This window comes from Pseudophryne corroboree, chromosome 6 (assembly GCF_028390025.1).
Source record: "Pseudophryne corroboree isolate aPseCor3 chromosome 6, aPseCor3.hap2, whole genome shotgun sequence".
In the NCBI taxonomy this organism is placed as follows: Eukaryota; Metazoa; Chordata; class Amphibia; order Anura; family Myobatrachidae; genus Pseudophryne; species Pseudophryne corroboree.
Window position 1 is genome coordinate 201474389 of NC_086449.1, and position 21402 is coordinate 201495790.

The following is a 21402-nucleotide window of genomic DNA, read 5'->3' on the forward strand; positions in this document are numbered from 1 at the left end:
GCTCAGTAATACAACATTACTAATACTAGTACAGTGTCTTGTGCTGCATCTTGCTGCTATAGGGTGCTGTGGTAGTGTTCTGTCACTGTGCATAGCTCAACATCATTCTAGTCACAGTGGTATCTGGTATCTATCTAGTGGCATCTAATTCCAGACATTACTGCCGACTAATTCCAGATATATTACTGGCATATAATTCCACACATTAAAAAATGGAGAACAAAAATTTGGAGGGTAAAATAGGGAAAGATCAAGATCCACTTCCACCTCGTGCTGAAGCTGCTGCCACTAGTCATGGCAGCGATGATGAAATGCCATCAACGTCGTCTGCCAAAGCCGATGCCCAATGTCATAGTAGAGAGCATGTAAAATCCAAAAAGCAAAAGTTCAGTAAAATGACCCAAAAATCTAAATTAAAATCGTCTGAGGAAAAGTGTAAACTTGTCAATATGCCATTTACGACACGGAGTGGCAAGGAACGGCTAAGGCCCTCTCCTATGGTCCTCATGACTAGTGGTTCAGCTTCACATGACGATGGAAGCACTCATCCTCCCGCTAGAAAAATGAAATGACTTAAGCTGGCAAAAGCAAAGCAAAGAACTGTGCGTTCTAAATCACAGATCCCCAAGGAGAGTCCAATTGTGTCGGTTGCGATGCCTGACCTTCCCAACACTGGATGGGAAGAGGTGGCTCCTTCCACCATTTGCACGCCCCCTGCAAGTGCTGGAAGGAGCACCCGCAGTCCAGTTCCTGATATTCAAATTGAAGATGTCACTGTTGAAGTACACCAGGATGAGGATATGGGTGTTGCTGGCGCTGAGGAGGAAATTGACGAGGAGGATTCTGATGGTGAGGTGGTTTGTTTAAGTCAGGCACCCAGGAAGACACCTGTTGTCCGTGGGATGAATAAGGCCATTGACATGCCTGGTCAAAATACAAAAAAAATCACCTCTTCGTTGTGGAATTATTTCAACAGAAATGCGGACAACATGTTCAAGCCATGTGTTGCCTTTGTCAAGCTGTAATAAGTAGGGGTAAGGGCGTTAACCACCTAGGAACATCCTCCCTTATACGTCACCTGGAGCGCATTCATCAGAAGTCATTGACAAGTTCAAAAACTTTGGGTGACAGCGGAAGCAGTCCCCTGACAACTAAATCCCTTCCTCTTGTACCCAAGCTCCTGCAAACTACACCGCCAACTCCCTCAATGTAAATTTCCTCCTTAGACAGGAACGCCAATAGTCCTGCAGGCCATGTCACTGGCAAGTCTGACGAGTCCTCTCCTAACTGGGATTCCTCCGATGGATCCTTGAGTGGAACGCCTACTGCTGCTGTTGCTGCTGGTGCTGCTGTTGTTGCTGCTGGGAGTCGATCGTCATCCCAGAGGGGAAGTCGGAAGACCACTTGTACTACTTCCAGTAAGCAATTGACTGTCCAACAGTCCTTTCCGAGGAAGATGAAATATCACAGCAGTCATCCTGTTGCAAAGCGGATAACTCAGGCCTTGACAACTATGTTGGTGTTAGACGTGCGTCCGGTATCCACCGTTAGTTCACAGGGACTTAGAGAATTGCTTGAGGTAGTGTGTCCCCAGTACAAAATCCCATCTAAGTTCCACTTCTCTAGGCGATACCGAGAATGTACACAGACGTCATAAAAAGTGTCCTCAGTGTCCTAAAAAATGCAGTTGTACCCACTGTCCACTTAACCACGGACATGTGGACAAGTGGAGCAGGGCAGACTAAGGACTATATGACTGTGACAGCCCACTGGGTAGATGTATTGCCTCCCGCAACAACAGCAACAACAGCGGCGGCACCAGTAGCAGCATCTCGCAAACGCCAACTCGTTCCTAGGCAGGCTACACTTTGTATCACCGCTTTCCATAAGAGGCACACAGCTGACAACCTCTTACGGAAACTGAGGAACATCATCGCAGATTGGCTTACCCCAATTGGACTCTCCTGGGGATTTGTGATATCGGACAACACCACCAATATTTACATGTGGGCAAATTCCAGCACGTCTCATGTTTTGCACATACAATTAATTTGGTGGTGCATAATTTTTTTTAAAACGACAGGGGCATGCAGGAGATGCTGTCGGTGGCCCGAAAAATTGCGTGCCACTTTCGGCATTCAACCACCGCGTGCCGAAGACTGGAGCGCCAGCAAACACTCATCAACATGCCTTGCCATCAGCTGAAGCAAGAGGCGGTAACGAGGTGGAATTCAACACTCTATATCAGGGGTGGGCAATTATTTCAGCTGGGGGGCCGCTTAACACTTCCAGCGAATATTCGAGGGCCACACACAAAATACTCAAAAAGAGATCCCTTTTTACACATTACGGCAGACAGCGTGCCCTTTTTACACATTATGGCAGACAGTGTCCCCCTTTTTACACATTACGACAGACAGCGTCCCCTTTTTACAGATTACGACAGACAGCACCCCCATTTTTATAATTACGGCAGACAGCGCCCCCGCTTTTATACATTACGGCAGACAGCGCCCCCGCTTTTATACATTACGGCAGACAGCGCCCCCACTTTTATACATTACGGCAGACAGCGTCCCCGTTTTTATACATTACGGCAGACAGTGCCCCCGTTTTTACACATTACGGCAGACAGCACCCCCGTTTTTACACATTACGGCAGCAAGCGCCCCCGTTTTTACACATTACGGCAGACAGCATCCCCTTTTTACACATTACGGCAGACATCGCCCCCGTTTTTATACATTACGGCAGACAGTGCCCCCGTTTTTACACATTACGGCAGACATCGTCCCCCTTTTTATACATTACGGCAGACAGCACCCCCGTTTTTATAATTTTGGCAGACAGTGCCCCCGTTTTTACACATTACGGCAGACAGCACCCCCCGTTTTTACACATTACGGCAGACAGCACCCCCGTTTTTATAATTACGGCAGACAGCGCCCCCGTTTTTATACATTACGGCAGACAGCGCCCCCGTTTTTACACATTACGGCAGACAGCGCCCCCGTTTTTACACATTACGGCAGACAGGGCCCCCGTTTTTACACATTACGGCAGACAGTCCCTACCCCCCTTTCCCCACCCTCCCCTAAACCTATATAGCAGTCCTTACCCTCCCCCCCCCCACACACTCCCCTAAACCCATACAACCGTTTTTAACTCCCCTCCCCATAACTTATAGGGCAGCTTTAGCTTTATCCAGGGGGTTTACCAATTTGTCAGTGCCGATCCCCACTGTCAGTGATGATCTGCGCTGCTGCTGCTGCAGATGCTGCTTCTCCCCGCTGGCCGCCGTTTCTTCTCCCCACTGGCCTCCGCTTGTGCTCCCCACTGGCCTCCGCTTGTGCTCCCCACTGGCCGCTTCGTTCTGCTCCGAGTCCCGCTCTGCAGTGCCCGCCCAGCGCCGCCCCCCGTGACGCCCAGCGCATGAGATAGAGGAAATCCCGGTCAGCTGACCATGTGACGTGACCGGGATTTCCTCAGCGGCGCCGCGTCTGCGAGCAGTGCAATGACAAGCGGCCTGTCGGGCCTCTTGTCATTGCACTCTGGTGGGGCACAGCGGGCCAGGCAGGATCGGTCCGCGGGCCGCATCCGGCCCGCGGGCCGCATGTTGCCCACCCCTACTCTATATGCTTCAGAGGATGGAGGAGCAGCAAAAGGCCATTCAAGCATATACATCTGCCTACAATATAGGCAAAGGAGGGGGAATGCACCTGACTCAAGCGCAGTGGAGAATGATTTCCACGTTGTGCAAGGTTCTCCAACCCTTTGAACTTGCCACACGTGAAGTCAGTTCAGACACTGCCAGCCTAAGTCAGGTCATTCCCCTCATCAGGCTTTTGCAGAAGCAGCTGGAGAGATTGAAGGAGGAGCTAAAATGGAGCGATTCCGCTAGGCATGTGGGACTTGTGGATGGAGCCCTTCATTCACTTAACCAGGATTCACGTGTGGTCAATCCGTTGAAATCAGAGCACTACATTTTGGCCACCGTGCTTGATCCTAGGTTTAAAGCCGACGTTGTATCTCTCTTTCCAGCAGACACAAGTCTGCAGATGTTCAAAGACCTGCTGGTGAGACAATTGTCAAGTCAAGCGGAACGTGACCCGCCAACAGCTCCTCCTTCATTTTCTACCACCACTGGAGCTGCCAGGAAAATGATAAAATTTCCAAAACCACCCACTGGCGGTGATGCAGGGCAGTCAGGAGCAAGTGCTGACATCTGGTCCGGACTGAAAGACCTGCCAACGATAACTGACATGTCGTCAACTGTCACTGCATATGATTCTGTCACCATTGAAAGAATGGTGGAGGATTATATGACTGACAGCATCACTGTAAGCATGTCAGACAGTCCGTACATTTACTGGCAGGAAAAAGAGGCAATTTGGAGGCCCTTGCACAAACTGGTTTTATTTTACCTAAGTTGTCCCCCCTCCAGTGAGTACTCCGAAAGAGTGTTTAATGCAGCCAGTCACCTTGTCAGTGATCGGCGTAGGAGGTTACTTCCAGAAAATGTGGAGAAGATGATGTTCATGAAAATGAATTATAAATTCCTCTGTGGAGACATTTACCAGCAGTTGCCTCCAGAAAGTACACAGGGACCTGTGATGGTGGATTCCAGTGGGGACAAATTAATACTCTGTGAGGAGGAGGATGTACACAGTGAAAGGGGTGAGGAATCGGAGGATGAGGATGAGGTGGACATCTTGCCTCTGTAGAGCCAGTTTGTGCAAGGAGAGATTGATTGCTTATTTTTTGGTGGCGGCCCAAACCAACCAGTCATTTCAGCTACAGTCGCGTGGCAGACCCTGTCGTTGAAATGATTGGTTTGTTAAAGTGTGCATGTCCTGCTTATACAACATAAGGGTGGGTGGGAGGCAATTCCATCTTGCACCTCTTTTTTTATTTATCTTTGCATCATGTACTGTTTGGAGACTATTTTTTTAAGTGCCATCCTGCCTGACACTGCAGTGGCCACTCCTAGATGGGCCAGGTGTTTGTGCCGCCCACTTGGATCGCTTAGCTTAGTCATCCAGCGACCTCGGTGAAAATTTTAGGACTAAAAATAATATTGTGAGGTGTGAGCTGTTCAGAATAGACTGGAAATGAGTGGAAATTATGGTTATTGAGGTTAATAATACTATAGGATCAAAATTTCCCCAAAATTCTATGATTTAAGCTGTTTTTGATGTTTTTTTTTTTAAAAACACCCGAATCCAAAATGCACCCGAATCCGACAAAAATCCGAAAGGGTGGTATTGCCAAAACGCATCCGATTCCAAAACACGACCACGGAACCGAATCCAAAACCAAACCACAAAACACGAAAAATGCCCGCTGCACATCTCTAGTTATAATTCCCAAAACAACAAAACATGTTTGTAATTCAGCACCGTATTTCAAAGGGAATAACAAAGAAAAAAGGATGGCTAGCAGCTCAGAACTTAAACTGACAATGGCTAAACTAAGTGATGCCAATTATCACCTGTGAATGTTTAATGTTGAAATGCTGTTATACAAAGATTTGTGGAACAATATTACTACAGGCAGATCAGATGTCAAGAAACAAAAATAGGATAAGACAGACAGGCATAAGGAACCATAAGTTATTTGCTGAAGATGGCTTGCTAATGCAAATAAACCATGAGATTTCCACCAAAGATATGTGGGATGCATTACAGAAGCTGCAAGAAAGATCCACTTTAAACAGCAAGCTGAACTGAGAAAAGTATACCAAATAAAACTTGGAAAGTACATGCAGGAGCATATAAATAAATACTAGCGACACTAACACAACTCTGGTCAATGGGTAAATACATACTTTAAAGTGTATCCATGTGCTAGCCATACTTCTGTGCAGTCTACCTGACACATAAAGTGCTCTGACTAATGCCTGGAAACTGCTGAATTATTACTCGTTTGTAAAGTATGTGCTTGCGGTACAGTTCTAACTTGGAAGTAGGCCCTTGTCTTTATGGCACACAGCAGCTTACACCCCTTTCAGATTGACAATAGCCGGGTCGCACCCGGGAATGTGTACAAAGGTACTTCCTAGGTGCGACCCGGCTTGAGACCCCTTCAGACTTGCAGCCCAACCTGGCATATTGCCGGGTTGGTGACATCACCGCTGACGCTACCGGAGATGGTGCTTGGAGATAATCATCTCCAAGCACCGCCTCCTCCTATGCAGAGAACAGGTGCCGGGTCACCTTGACCCGGCACACTGTTCACACTGCACCGCATCCGTTCACACTGCACCGTTCACACTGCACCGCATCCCGGGACGATCCCGGCTTCAACCCAGGTCGAGACCTGGGATGAAATGCCGGGACGCTCGACCCGGGATATTCTTTTAGGACCCTTTTACACTGAGCAAATTCCCAGGTTGATGTGCGTTCATGTGCAATAACCCGGGAAATATTTGTCAGTGTGAAAGGGGTATCAATGACTCCATACGCAAGATGATTTTGCATTATCCTGGATGGAAGAAAATGAATAGCCAGAGCCGAAAGTGGATGAACACTTGCATTGTCCAAACTATGCAGGTGTGGTGAGGAACAGGTGAGATTAAGCACAGTCACACATGATAACTGCATTTATATACGGCACAGTCACCTGAATAACTACAAGAACTGCAAATGTGGGACCAAAATAATATCTTACATAAACAACTTGTCCAGCAATCATGGGGTTTAATTGTTGTACAGAAACGAAAGCCCCAAGAGCATCAATTCCAACATTATACAAGAGTAAAGCCTTATGCTGGATACACACTAGGCGATATACTGTATACTGTAGGTTGTTCGAGCAAATGGGCAAAATATTGCGAGCCCATCTGCGGGTGTGTACACCCAATGGCCCTCATTCCGAGTTGTTCGCTCGCTAGCTGCTTTTAGCAGCAGTGCAAATGCTAAGCGGCCGCCCTCTGGGACTGTATCTTAGCTTAGCAGAAGTGCGACCGAAAGGATCGCAGCATTGCTACTAAAAAAGATTGTGCAGTTTCAGAGTAGCTCGAGACTTACTCCTAGCTAGCGATCACTTCAGCAGACTGTTTAGTTCCTGTTTTGACGTCACAAACATGTCCTGCGTTCGGCCAGCCACGCCTAAGTTTCCCCAGCCACTCCTGCGTTTTTTTCCGACACGCCTGCGTTTTTTCACTCACTACCCGAAAACGGTCAGTTACCACCCAGAAACACCCACTTCCTGTCAATCACTCTGCGGCCAGCAGTGCGACTGAAAAGCTTCGCTTGACCTTGTGTGAAACTGCATAGTCTTTTGTGAAAGTACGTCGTGCGTGCGCACTGCGCACCATACGCATGCGCAGAAATGCCGCCTTTACCTATTTGCTGCGACCAAAAGCAGCTAGCGATCAACTCACAATGAGGGCCAATATGTCTGTGAACATCGTTACGAAAGTGTGCATGAAGAATGTTAGCAAAAATGGTAACTCTGTTGATGCAACGGTGGGTTTGCCATCAAGCCGTGAAAGTGTGTACCCAGCCTTAGGACCATGTGCTCTCATACACAGTGACACAGTGACTAGTAGTAATATGAAATTACACACATCAGGAACAGATACTGTACATGGCAACCCTTTCATACATAAGGATATACAAGGGCTCATAAAGAGTCAGCATCAAATAAAAAATAGCAAATAAAAGAGCAATTTACACCTTGGAAAAACCATGTTGCACTGCATGTGGTCAGATTTAAAATGAACCAACAAACAATTCAATTAGGCTCTATGCAAAATCGCTTGTTCCAAAGATGTGAGGGCGATGTGCAGTGAACACAAAAACCGTACACACTTAATTCATACAGACTTAATTTGGTGACTTTAATACGCAATCCTATGGGGCTGTGATCTAGAATGTGCAATGTAGCGGTTGGCGTGAGTGATTTAGTGGCAATGTAGGCTGCAGTTGCCAGCATTCACAGCAGCTGCGCGGACACACACATTGCGGTCGCATCCCCGATGGACGCAACTGCAGTGTGATTGACAGCGGTGGCCGTTTGCGGGGCGGCATTGCAGCGTTGGGGGGCAGGGCGAATGCAGCCGTCTGCGTTCATCTCTAAGTTCCCCCATTGTTCCTAACTCTGCATAAGCCCCACAGACACATATAAAACAGAGAGAGAAAAAAAAATTTGACAAACTATAGGACTAAGTAAAAGTGACAAGTCACAAGTTGGAACAAGGCACCTCATTCAGCTTCAGTTGCAATTTTGCTATTTTAGCAATCCTACAACTGGTAGCAATCGAATGCTGGTGGCTGCCCAGCACAGAGCAAAGCCGACCAACATGCAAATACCCAAACGATGCAATCGTAATGTAATTGTGATCACATCATTGATTTGTGGAAGCCCCCTGTCTCAGTAGCCAGGCTGCGAAGGCAGGTGCAGCCATTTTCCGGGTCACATCGGCTGCCCGAACCTGCCCCCCGTTTTTGTCACCAAGCCCGTCCAAACCCGCGTCACCGCCTCACAACGCCACATCGCCACCCTGTACCGTCCTGTGAACGCCTCAATCAGGCAGTGGCATTCGCATAACTGAGATGTGATCACATCTCCCCATCTGCACACATGCAGAGCGGGTCCTGCGCATGCACCCCGCAGGGGCAGACGGGGAGATGCCACCGCATCTCAATTCCGTCTGATGCTGAATATCCCCCAGAATCCTCTCACATTTTGAAGTGACAATGGAGGCACATTTAAAGGACATAAATATTAATCTTCTTAATGCAACACAGCAGAAAAAAGGGGGGACCTGGACTGCACATCCTATTATAAAAATATCAAGAGGTGCTATCATGCTGAGGCTTCTAATACTATGCTGGAGGAAGAGAGATGCAGATGCACACTCCTAGCACTAAGAACACGGATAGTACAAATAATTTGAATAAATCCTCACAATTAACATGGAGTATAGGGTTTATTTGCATTTTTTTACTATCCGTGTTCTTAGTGCTAAGAGTGTGCATCTGCATCTCTCTTCCTCCAGCATAATGCAACACAGCATAAAGCATCAACAGACAGTTCCATAAACCAGAGCAGAATGGAGTAGCTGAAAGCAATAACAGAACCCTGATTAAAGTGATAAGAAGCACGCTAACACAAGCATCCATAAAAGCTACTTACTGGTAAAGCAGATTATTCTCCAGAAAGACAGCAAAAACTTCATATGAATTTTGGCATGGTGAGACACATAGCATAAAAGACATCAAAGATTTTAGGTGCAAAGCATTTGTTCATATTCCTAATGAGAGACTCAAAGGAATTCTTGTTGGATACAGTGAGAGTTCCAACTGATATTTAGGGGTCTTTTTACTAAGCTGGATGGAGATAAAGTACCAGCCAATCAGCACCTAACTGTCAGTCACAGGCTATGTTTGAAAAATGTCAGTGAGGAGCTGGTTGGCTGGTACTTTATCTCCATCCACTTTGTCTTCATCCAAGGCTTAGTAAATAGACCCCTTAATCCTAGACCCAAGAACAGACAAGTTAACTACATGCATGATGCAATGGACTCACTAGACTTGGGTATGGAATTGAAATCCAACACTAAAGAGACCAACAATACATTTTGTGAACAAATGAATGAGTAAGGTGAATGAGTAACTTGTGAGGAGAGGCACCATGGATGGGAGCACAAGTTAAGGATAGAGAACAAAGTAAGGAAAAACCTGTGTCTCATTCACGGCTAGTGCTATTAGTGTGCATGAACCCACATCTTGGGAAGACATAGCTCATCTTTCAGAAGCGGAAGCCAACGAATAGACAGGGGTGGCTGAAGAGAAGGTGGAGTCCATGTACGACAACCAAAACTGGATGCTTGCTGCAGCTGAGCTACTGGTAGAGAGAGGGATCGTAACCTGCAAAAGGATTTTATTATATAAATGTAAAACAGTTGAAAGTTTGATCAGTACAAGACCTCTATTGGGGACTACAAGCTGTCAAGGAACATGGGTATAATGGACTAAGGGGCCTATCAAGCAATTCTCAAATACACAAAAACTGCTATTCACACATGTTTAAGGGCAGAATTAAGAATTCCTGAAATGCAACACAATAGAAAGCAGGAGATCTTGGCCTTTCAGGGCCCATCCCTATAATTTTCTAGCGCAGCTTTTCGGATCTTGCATGTGTAGGCTAACACCATTAGTCCATTAACTTCAGTGGGGCAGTCTGCTGAGGAGGGATCTTGAGATCCCTCTCCAGTGGGCTGGAATGTTCGCGAATCCAATTACAACATTTTCTCAGTGTACATGTGCAGCTGCCTGGCTGGGGTACGAACACAGAAGTGATTGCATGCATACAGGGCCAGATAAAGACCTCGGGGGGCCCAGGACACCCAAGACAGGGGGTCCCTCCCCTTCCCTCCAGCAATCACCCCTCTGCTGCATCCTTTGCTCGCACACCACCTCCATCCCAATAATGCCACCCACCGGCAACAGGAGCCCTTGGTGGGAGGGCACCCACGCTGCAGCAGGGAGGAGTGCAGTATGTCCCATAACGGCGGCTGTGCGATGTCCCACGTACGGCTCCCTCCCCCCTCCTCTCGAGCAGCACAGGGACTGATTCAGGCAATCTCCAGCCTCCGCTGCTGCTGGCAGAAGAGCTGTTGCTGTTGGCGGAGGCTGGAGAAAGTAGCACCAGAGTGGGGCAGAGCATCTCCGGCAAGGGGGCCCCTTGAGACAGGGGGGATGGGGTACTGACCCCCTGGGCCCCCCCTTAATCCGGCTCTGGATGCGTACATGATCACTGGGATGGGCTGAAATCATAGACTGTGCTGATAAAAAGTAGTTATTGCTGCAATATGCAGCGATAAGGATTATTCATTTTCAGTGGCTGGAGATACAGTAGGCAGACGGAATGCAGTTCCGCCTCCTCCCGCTCACTTAAACCGATGTGTCCCCTGCGCCGCAGGGAGATGCCGGGCGCCCGCTGAGATGGTGTTACCAGCGGGCGCCCGTCTCCCTCTCTACAGCAGAAGCCAGTGGCAGGAGCTCACTACTGAGCTCCGGCTTCCGGCGCTGCCACTGTGCGCTATGGGAGAGATATCATGACGTCTCTCCCATAGTGCCGAGGAGCGGACGCCAAGAGAGGACTGCAGCGGTCTGGAAGCGGGAGCGGGGCTTGGTGAGTATTGTGATTTTTGTTTGTTTTCATCCTTAGTGTAGTGGCGCATCTACTGGGGGCAAACTACTGGTGGGCATTACTACTGGGGGGCATCTACTGGGGCAAACTAATGGGGGACATTACTACTGGGGAGGCATCTACTGGGGCAAACTACTGGGGGGGCATTACTACTGGGGGGCATTACTACTGGGGGGCATCTACTGGGGGCAAACTACTGGGGGGCATTACTACTGAGGGCAAACTCCTGGGGGGCATTACTACTGGGGGGCATCTACTGGGGGACATTATTATTGGGGTCCAACTACTGGGGGCCAACTACTAAAGGGCAAACTACAAGGGGGCAAACTACAAGGGGGCAAGCTACAAGGGGGCAAACTACAAGGGGGCAAACTACAAGGGGGCAAGTTACTGGGGCAAGCTACAAGGGGGCAAGCTACTGGGGGCAAACTACAAGGGGGCAAGCTTCTGGGGGCAAACTACAAAGGGGCTAACTACTGGGGGCAAACTACAGGAGGGCATAAATACAGGGGGCATCTACTGGGGCAAACTACTGGGGGGCATTACTACTGAGGGGCATCTACTGGGGGCAAACTCCTGGGGGGCACTACTAATGGGGGGCATCTACTTGGGGACATTATTACTGGGGGCCAACTACTGGGGGCAAACTACAAGGGGGCAAGCTACTGAGGGAAAACTACAAGGGGGCAAACTACAAGGGGGCAAACTACAAGGGTACTATTCCCATTCGTAGTCCGCGTGGAATGTTAAGTATGAAAAAGTTCCAAAAAAGAAATTTTTTTTGAAAAACTCATGTCGACATTTCGACCTGTCGACCTAGAACATGTCGACCTAGAACCCCTGTCGACCTAGTGACTGTCGACCTATAGTGGTCGACCTAGACACTGTCGATCTTCAGACCGGATCCCAACTACAGAGGCATTACTACTTGGGGGCAAACTACAGGGGGGCTAAACTATTGGGGGCATAACTACAGGGGCTAAACTACTGGGGGCATTACTACTGGGGGCTAAACTACAAGGAGGCATAACTACAGTGGCTAAACTATTGAAGGCATAACTACAGGGACTAAACTACAAGGGGGCAAACTACAGGGGGGCATTACCACTGGCGGCTAAACTACAGGGGGGCAAACTACAAGCGGGCAAACTACTGGGGCTAAACTACTGAGACATTACCACTGGGAGGCTAAACTACATGGGGCAAACTACATGAGGGTTAAACTACTGGGGGCATTACCACTGGGAAGCTAAACTAAAGGGGGGGTAAACTACTGGGGTCATAACTGCAGGGGCATTACCACTGGGGGCATAACTACTTAGGCTAAACTACAGGGTGCTAAATGACTGGGGGCATTACTACAGGCAACATTACTACTGGGGGCAATACTACACGGGGCATTACCATTAAGGGCATTACTACTGGGGGCCCAAGTAATGAGAGCATTGTAAAGGGGGCACTTCATAAGGGGCATCACTCCTGGGGACATAACGGCACAACTATTGCGGGCATTGCATAAGGGGCACCACTACTATGGGGTCTATATAAGGGACACTACCACTGTGGGCACTACCAGTACAGTGGACATTGCATAAGGAACACTACTACTGTGGGCATTGTATAAGGGGCGCTAACTGCGGTGGGCATAATGTGTATTACGGGGTGTTACTACTGTGGGCATTATTACTACTGCGTGACCACGCCCCTTTCTTTTTGAGACCACACCCCTTTTTGTGACGTGCGCAATACCTTTATTACATGGGATGGGGGGGGGGGGGGGGTGAGTTCCACCACCTCTCTAGGACGACTTTAAGCACTGACAGTATGGACTGCTGTATAATAATGTATAGGCCCTCTATTGTGAAAGTACAATATCCAATAGTTCCTTCCAATACTCCATGTTATGCTCTGTTATGCAGTTTACATGTTCTCATCACAGTAAAGTTTATCCTACAATCTGCCTGTGTGTTGATGCTTGAACAGAACATTATATTTTGCAACAAATTTGACCATAAAAACGTACTGTGGGCATGCAGACATTGCAGTATGTAAATGACCCTAACAGTTGTAATAAATCTCATACTAACAACGTATTAATCTGATGATACATTTGTATAGAAAAACAAATACACAGATAAGTGCATAGAAATAAACACGTACACAAATACATATTTCAAACTTGAAATATTTATAAATAGCCAAGTCTGTACTGTATACATACAGACCATATATATGTCAACAACATACACATGGCTGATATCAGCATTCCTAAGCAACACATCACACACTCCACACAGCAGCTATGGTGCCATGAAAGATTTTCTGCTCTTCATCATTCCTGAGAACCGGGTGGTATTCAGTATACCGTTTGTTGGGATCCCGGCACACAGTATACCGGCGCCGGAATCCCGACAACCGGCAAACCGACACCTTTTCTCCCTCTTGGGGGTCCACGACCCCCCTGGAGGGAGAATAGATAGCGCGCCACCGTGCCCGCAGCATGGCGAGGTCTGCGAGCCCGCAAGGGGCTCATTTGTGCTCGCACCGCTATCGGCAAGCCGGCGCCCCGCTGTCGGGATCCCGGCGCCGGTATGCTGGCCATCGGGGACCCGGCTGCCGGCAACTCATACCACACCCCTGAGAACCTACATATTGAACTACACACAGCATTACAGGATACACCTATCTGGCCATCATAGTAAAAGACATAACTTAATAGTTTGTTGTGGTCATTTTGGGGGTTTGTAGACTTTCTTGCAATATAGGGGTCTATTTACTAAGCCTTGGATGGAAATAAAGTGCATGGAGATAAAGTACCAGCAAATCACCTCCTAACTGTCATTTTTGAAACACAGCCTGTAACATGGCAGTTTGGAGCTGATTGGCTGGTGCTTTATCTCCATGCACTTTGGGGGTAATTCCAAGTTGATCGCAGCAGGAAATTTTTTAGCAGTTGGGCAAAACCAGGGCCCTCATTCCGAGTTGTTCGCTCGGTAAAAATCTTCGCATCGCAGCGATTTTCCGCTTAATGCGCATGCGCAATGTCCGCACTGCGACTGCGCCAAGTAAATTTGCTATGCAGTTAGGAATTTTACTCACGGCTTTTTCATCGTTCTGGCGATCGTAATGTGATTGACAGGAAATGGGTGTTACTGGGCGGAAACAGGCCGTTTTATGGGCGTGTGGGAAAAAACGCTACCGTTTCCGGAAAAAACGCAGGAGTGGCCGGAGAAACGGAGGAGTGTCTGGGCGAACGCTGGGTGTGTTTGTGACGTCAAACCAGGAACGACAAGCAGTGAAATGATTGCAGATGCCGAGTAAGTCTGGAGCTACTCAGAAACTGCTACGAGGTGTGTAATCGCAATATTGCGATTACTTCGTTCGCAATTTTAAGATGCTAAGATTCACTCCCAGTAGGCGGCGGCTTAGCATGAGCAAATCTGCTAAAATCGCCTTGCGAGAGAACAACTCGGAATGACCTCCCATGTGTACTGCAGGGGGGCAGATATAACATGTGCAGAAAGAGTTAGATTTGGGTGTGGTGTGTTCAAACTGAAATCTAAATTGCAGTGTAAAAATAAAGCAGCCAGTATTTACCCTGCACAGAAACAAAATAAACCGCACACATCTAACTCTCTCTGCACATGTTACATCTGCCCCCCCCTGCAGTGCACATGGTTTTGCCCAATTGCAAACAAACTTGCCTCTGCGATCAACTCAGAATTACCCCCTATATCTCCATCCAAGGCTTAGTAAATAGACCCCATAGACTGTTAATGGGACATGGTAGTGATAATCATAGACCAATTAAAATGTATTTATTATTATTATTATTATTATTATTATTATTAAGATACTTATCAAATATTCTCCCTAGATTCACTACTCAGTGCATTTCACCAGCTCCATAAAAACATGCTATTTACCAAGAGCCCTGTCTGAGTAAAGGTGCATACACACGGTGTAATGTATTCTTGCGATTTTGACTATATAGTCAAAATCACAAAAAAAGTTAGCACATACCGCACCATGTGTATACAGCTTGCAGTACCAATGCGCGGTCCCTGCGGGATCGGTATCTCAAGAAAAAATAGACTGTGCAGGCAAGGCAATTTTGACTATATTGTATACAATCCAGTACAAAGTATAGTAAAAAAACGGCCATAGTCAACATCACACATAGTCAAAATCGCACCATGGGGTAAATTTACTAAGGTGGGAGTTTTTTTTAGAACTAGTGATGTTGCCCATAGCAACCAATCATATTCTACTTAACATTTATCAAGCTGCTTCTAGAAGATAATAGATTGAATCTGATTGGTTACTATAGGCAACATCACCAGTTCTAAAAAAATCCCACCTTAGTAAATTTACCCCATGTGTATATAGACAATATTGGTGCTTCTGGGCTCTGGGGGAGTTCAAGGGAAATCGCATAGACAAAATCTCACCGTGTGTATGCACCTCTACACACTGCACCCAGCAAGATAGTCAGTACCTGACACAGTACAACATGCCCTGTACAGTCATATGGATCACATCACATCACTTATTCCGAGTCTCATGCACTGTGCCCTCCAGCACCCTCACCTTGTGTCAGTGAGGAGAGAAGTATTGTGTCTGACAGGTTACAGACACTGTGACTTTCCAAGACACAATGATAGTCTTACAGATCCATGGGATAAGAGTCTTGAGCAGCCCATTGTATGTCAGGAGCCTGGTCCTGGGGCCAGAGATGAAAGGTCCTGCCAGACGCAACAAGAAGTTGTTTCTTAATCCTCTGTAATTCTGGGCTCTGTGCTAGATTCCTGTAGATCTGTGCTACCGCTGCTCCAGATGTCTCTACCCTACAGCTGGAATAAACACAGCTCTCCCCTCCTTGTATCAGCGCCCCCAGCTGATGCTGATAGGTGTCTGATACTCCAAGCTCCTGTGGTATCCCAGTCACTGCCAGTGAGTGCTGATACTGTATGCAGCAATGCACTATACTGGAGACTGTACTTCCTTTGGTTGCTGACAGTTTGATCACATTATAATGATCTGTGCTGGAACAAATAAGAGTTCTTGGAGTTTTTGAAGCTCTCTGTTCTCAGTGTTGTTATGATTCCTCTTCTGCTCCAGGTTTCTGCCTGTCTCATTGCCCTGCTCTGTTTCTGGAGGTCTCTGTGCCCAGTGCTCCTCATTCTCATGTAGATTGAAGCAGTGCTGTTCTCCTCTGGGCAGGTTGGGACTGTGCCAAACTCCTTGTATGGGAAGTATTTTTCAATGCCCCAGAGGAAAAAATGAGAATCATCTTCTATGTGTCACCGATCATTTACTGACTGGAGAACTGTCCATGAGTTACACTGCACTGCTCTCATTGTCCTTAATGCAGCTCAAGTTTATCATTCTCACTGTGTAATACACTTAGGGGTCTATTTATTAACATTATTTTTACTAAAATAACGTGAAAAAATTAGAGATGTGCACTTGAAATTTTTCGGGTTTTGTGTTTTGGTTTTGGGTTCGGTTCCGCGGCCTTGTTTTGGGTTCGACCGCGTTTTGGCAAAACCTCACCGAATTTTTTTTGTCGGATTCGGGTGTGTTTTGGATTCGGGTGTTTTTTTTAAAAAACACTAAAAAACAGCTTAAATCATAGAATTTGGGGGTCATTTTGATCCCAAAGTATTATTAACCTCAAAAACCATAATTTCCACTCATTTTCAGTCTATTCTGAACACCTCACACCTCACAATATTATTTTTAGTCCTAAAATTTGCACCGAGGTCGCTGGATGACTAAGCTAAGCGACCCTAGTGGCCGACACAAACACCTGGCCCATCTAGGAGTGGCACTGCAGTGTCACGCAGGATGTCCCTTCCAAAAAACCCTCCCCAAACAGCACATGACGCAAAGAAAAAAAGAGGCGCAATGAGGTAGCTGTGTGAGTAAGATAAGCGACCCTAGTGGCCGACACAAACACCGGGCCCATCTAGGAGTGGCACTGCAGTGTCACGCAGGATGTCCCTTCCAAAAAAACCTCCCCAAACAGCACATGACGCAAAGAAAAAAAGAGGCGCAATGAGGTAGCTGTGTGAGTAAGATAAGCGACCCTAGTGGCCGACACAAACACCGGGCCCATCTAGGAGTGGCACTGCAGTGTCACGCAGGATGTCCCTTCCAAAAAACCCTCCCCAAACAGCACACGATGCAAAGAAAAAAAGAGGCGCAATGAGGTAGCTGTGTGAGTAAGATAAGCGACCCTAGTGGCCGACACAAACACCGGGCCCATCTAGGAGTGGCACTGCAGTGTCACGCAGGATGTCCCTTCCAAAAAACCCTCCCCAAACAGCACATGACGCAAAGAAAAAAAGAGGCGCAATGAGGTAGCTGTGTGACTAAGCTTAGCGACCCTAGTGGCCGACACAAACACCGGGCCCATCTAGGAGTGGCACTGCAGTGTCACGCAGGATGGCCCTTCCAAAAAACACTTCCCAAACAGCACATGACGCAAAGAAGAAAAAAAGAGGCGCAATGAGGTAGCTGTGTGAGTAAGATAAGCGACCCTAGTGGCCGACACAAACACCGGGCCCATCTAGGAGTGGCACTGCAGTGTCACGCAGGATGGCCCTTCCAAAAAACACTCCCCAAACAGCACATGACGCAAATAAAAATGAAAGAAAAAAGAGGTGCAAGATGGAATTGTCCTTGGGCCCTCCCACCCACCCTTATGTTGTATAAACAGGACATGCACACTTTAACCAACCCATCATTTCAGTGACAGGGTCTGCCACACGACTGTGACTGAAATGACGGGTTGGTTTGGACCCCCACCTAAAAAGAAGCAATTAATCTCTCCTTGCACAAACTGGCTCTACAGAGGCAAGATGTCCACCTCATCATCATCCTCCGATATATCACCGTGTACATCCCCCTCCTCACAGATTATCAATTCGTCCCCACTGGAATCCACCATCTCAGCTCCCTGTGTACTTTGTGGAGGCAATTGCTGCTGGTCAATGTCTCCACGGAGGAATTGATTATAATTCATTTTAATGAACATCATCTTCTCCACATTTTCTGGATGTAACCTCGTACGCCGATTGCTGACAAGGTGAGCGGCGGCACTAAACACTCTTTCGGAGTACACACTTGTGGGAGGGCAACTTAGGTAGAATAAAGCCAGTTTGTGTAAGGGCCTCCAAATTGCCTCTTTTTCCTGCCAGTATAAGTACGGACTGTGTGTCACAGTCACATTATATGAGTGACCTTGGATGCGGTCACTCATATAATCCTCCACCATTCTTTCAATGGTGAGAGAATCATATGCAGTGACAGTAGACGACATGTCCGTAATCGTTGTCAGGTCCTTCAGTCCGGACCAGATGTCAGCATCAGCAGTCGCTCCAGACTGCCCTGCATCACCGCCAGCGGGTGGGCTCGGAATTCTGAGCCTTTTCCTCGCACCCCCAGTTGCGGGAGAATGTGAAGGAGGAGATGTTGACAGGTCGCGTTCCGCTTGACTTGACAATTTTCTCACCAGCAGGTCTTTGAACCCCAGCAGACTTGTGTCTGCCGGAAAGAGAGATCCAAGGTAGGCTTTAAATCTAGGATCGAGCATGGTGGCCAAAATGTAGTGCTCTGATTTCAACAGATTGACCACCCGTGAATCCTTGTTAAGCGAATTAAGGGCTCCATCCACAAGTCCCACATGCCTAGCGGAATCGCTCTGTGTTAGCTCCTCCTTCAATGTCTCCAGCTTCTTCTGCAAAAGCCTGATGAGGGGAATGACCTGACTCAGGCTGGCAGTGTCTGAACTGACTTCACGTGTGGCAAGTTCAAAGGGCATCAGAACCTTGCACAACGTTGAAATCATTCTCCACTGCGCTTGAGACAGGTGCATTCCACCTCCTATATCGTGCTGAATTGTATAGGCTTGAATGGCCTTTTGCTGCTCCTCCAACCTCTGAAGCATATAGAGGGTTGAATTCCACCTCGTTACCACTTCTTGCTTCAGATGATGGCAGGGCAGGTTCAGTTGTTTTTGGTGGTGCTCCAGTCTTCTGTACGTGGTGCCTGTACGCCGAAAGTGTCCCGCAATTCTTCTGGCCACCGACAGCATCTCTTGCACACCCCTGTCGTTTTTTAAAAAATTCTGCACCACCAAATTCAAGGTATGTGCAAAACATGGGACGTGCTGGAATTTGCCCATATTTAATGCACACACAATATTGCTGGCGTTGTCCGATGCCACAAATCCACAGGAGAGTCCAATTGGGGTAAGCCATTCCGCGATGATCTTCCTCAGTTGCCGTAAGAGGTTTTCAGCTGTGTGCGTATTCTGGAAAGCGGTGATACAAAGCGTAGCCTGCCTAGGAAAGAGTTGGCGTTTGCGAGATGCTGCTACTGGTGCCGCCGCTGCTGTTCTTGCGGCGGGAGTCCATACATCTACCCAGTGGGCTGTCACAGTCATATAGTCCTGACCCTGCCCTGCTCCACTTGTCCACATGTCCGTGGTTAAGTGGACATTGGGTACAACTGCATTTTTTAGGACACTGGTGAGTCTTTTTCTGACGTCCGTGTACATTCTCGGTATCGCCTGCCTAGAGAAGTGGAACCTAGATGGTATTTGGTAACGGGGGCACACTGCCTCAATAAATTGTCTAGTTCCCTGTGAACTAACGGCGGATACCGGACGCACGTCTAACACCAACATAGTTGTCAAGGCCTCAGTTATCCGCTTTGCAGCAGGATGACTGCTGTGATATTTCATCTTCCTCGCAAAGGACTGTTGGACAGTCAATTGCTTACTGGAAGTAGTAAAAGTGGTCTTCCGACTTCCCCTCTGGGATGACGGTCGACTCCCAGCAGCAACAACAGCAGCGCCAGCAGCAGTAGGCATTACACTCAAGGATGCATCGGAGGAATCCCAGGCAGGAGAGGACTCGTCAGAATTGCCAGTGACATGGCCTGCAGGACTATTGGCATTCCTGGGTAAGGAGGAAATTGACACTGAGGGAGTTGGTGGGGTGGTTTGCGTGAGCTTGGTTACAAGAGGAAGGGATTTACTGGTCAGTGGACTGCTTCCGCTGTCACCCAAAGTTTTTGAACTTGTCACTGACTTATTATGAATGCGCTGCAGGTGACGTATAAGGGAGGATGTTCCGAGGTGGTTAACGTCCTTACCCCTACTTATTACAGCTTGACAAAGGCAACACACGGCTTGACACCTGTTGTCCGCATTTCTGTTGAAATACTTCCACACCGAAGAGCTGATTTTTTTGGTATTTTCACCAGGCATGTCAATGGCCATATTCCTCCCACGGACAACAGGTGTCTCCCCGGGTGCCTGACTTAAACAAACCACCTCACCATCAGAATCCTCCTGGTCAATTTCCTCCCCAGCGCCAGCAACACCCATATCCTCCTCATCCTGGTGTACTTCAACACTGACATCTTCAATCTGAGTATCAGGAACTGGACTGCGGGTGCTCCTTCCAGCACTTGCAGGGGGCGTGCAAATGGTGGAAGGCGCATGCTCTTCACGTCCAGTGTTGGGAAGGTCAGGCATCGCAACCGACACAATTGGACTCTCCTTGTGGATTTGGGATTTCGAAGAACGCACAGTTCTTTGCGGTGCTTTTGCCAGCTTGAGTCTTTTCATTTTTCTAGCGAGAGGCTGAGTGCTTCCATCCTCATGTGAAGCTGAACCACTAGCCATGAACATAGGCCAGGGCCTCAGCCGTTCCTTGCCACTCCGTGTGGTAAATGGCATATTGGCAAGTTTACGCTTCTCCTCCGACAATTTTATTTTAGGTTTTGGAGTCCTTTTTTTACTGATATTTGGTGTTTTGGATTTTACATGCTCTGTACTATGACATTGGGCATCGGCCTTGGCAGACGACGTTGCTGGCATTTCATCGTCTCGGCCATGACTAGTGGCAGCAGCTTCAGCAGTGGATCTTGATCTTTCCCTAATTTTGGAACCTCAACATTTTTGTTCTCCATATTTTAATAGGGACAACTAAAAGGCACCTCAGGTAAACAATGGAGATGGATGGATACTAGTATACTTATGGATGGACTGCCGAGTGCCGACACAGAGGTAGCTACAGCCGTGGACTACCGTACTGTGTCTGCTGCTAATATAGACTGGATGATAATGAGATGAAATCAATATATATGTATATATAATATCACTAGTACTGCAGCCGGACAGGTATATATTATATATTTATTATGTAATGACTGATGACGGACCTG

General features: G+C 47.6%; 1 protein-coding gene across 5 annotated transcripts in view; it reads right to left on the reverse strand.

Moving 5' to 3' along the window:
• RASL12 (RAS like family 12) overlaps positions 1-21402 on the reverse strand; it is a 219731-nt gene that overhangs the window by 65146 nt on the left and 133183 nt on the right. For 2 of the 5 annotated variants that reach the window (XM_063925635.1, XM_063925631.1), the window contains exon 1: positions 9732-9817. The exons of 2 other annotated variants lie outside the window; for them this stretch is intronic. In XM_063925635.1, coding sequence (XP_063781705.1) covers positions 9732-9746 — 15 coding nt within the window. In that variant the 5' untranslated portion in view covers positions 9747-9817. Of the gene's footprint in view, positions 1-9731; positions 9818-15750; positions 16364-21402 lie in introns of those variants that run through there. One more of the 5 variants, XM_063925633.1, reaches the window with a different exon arrangement.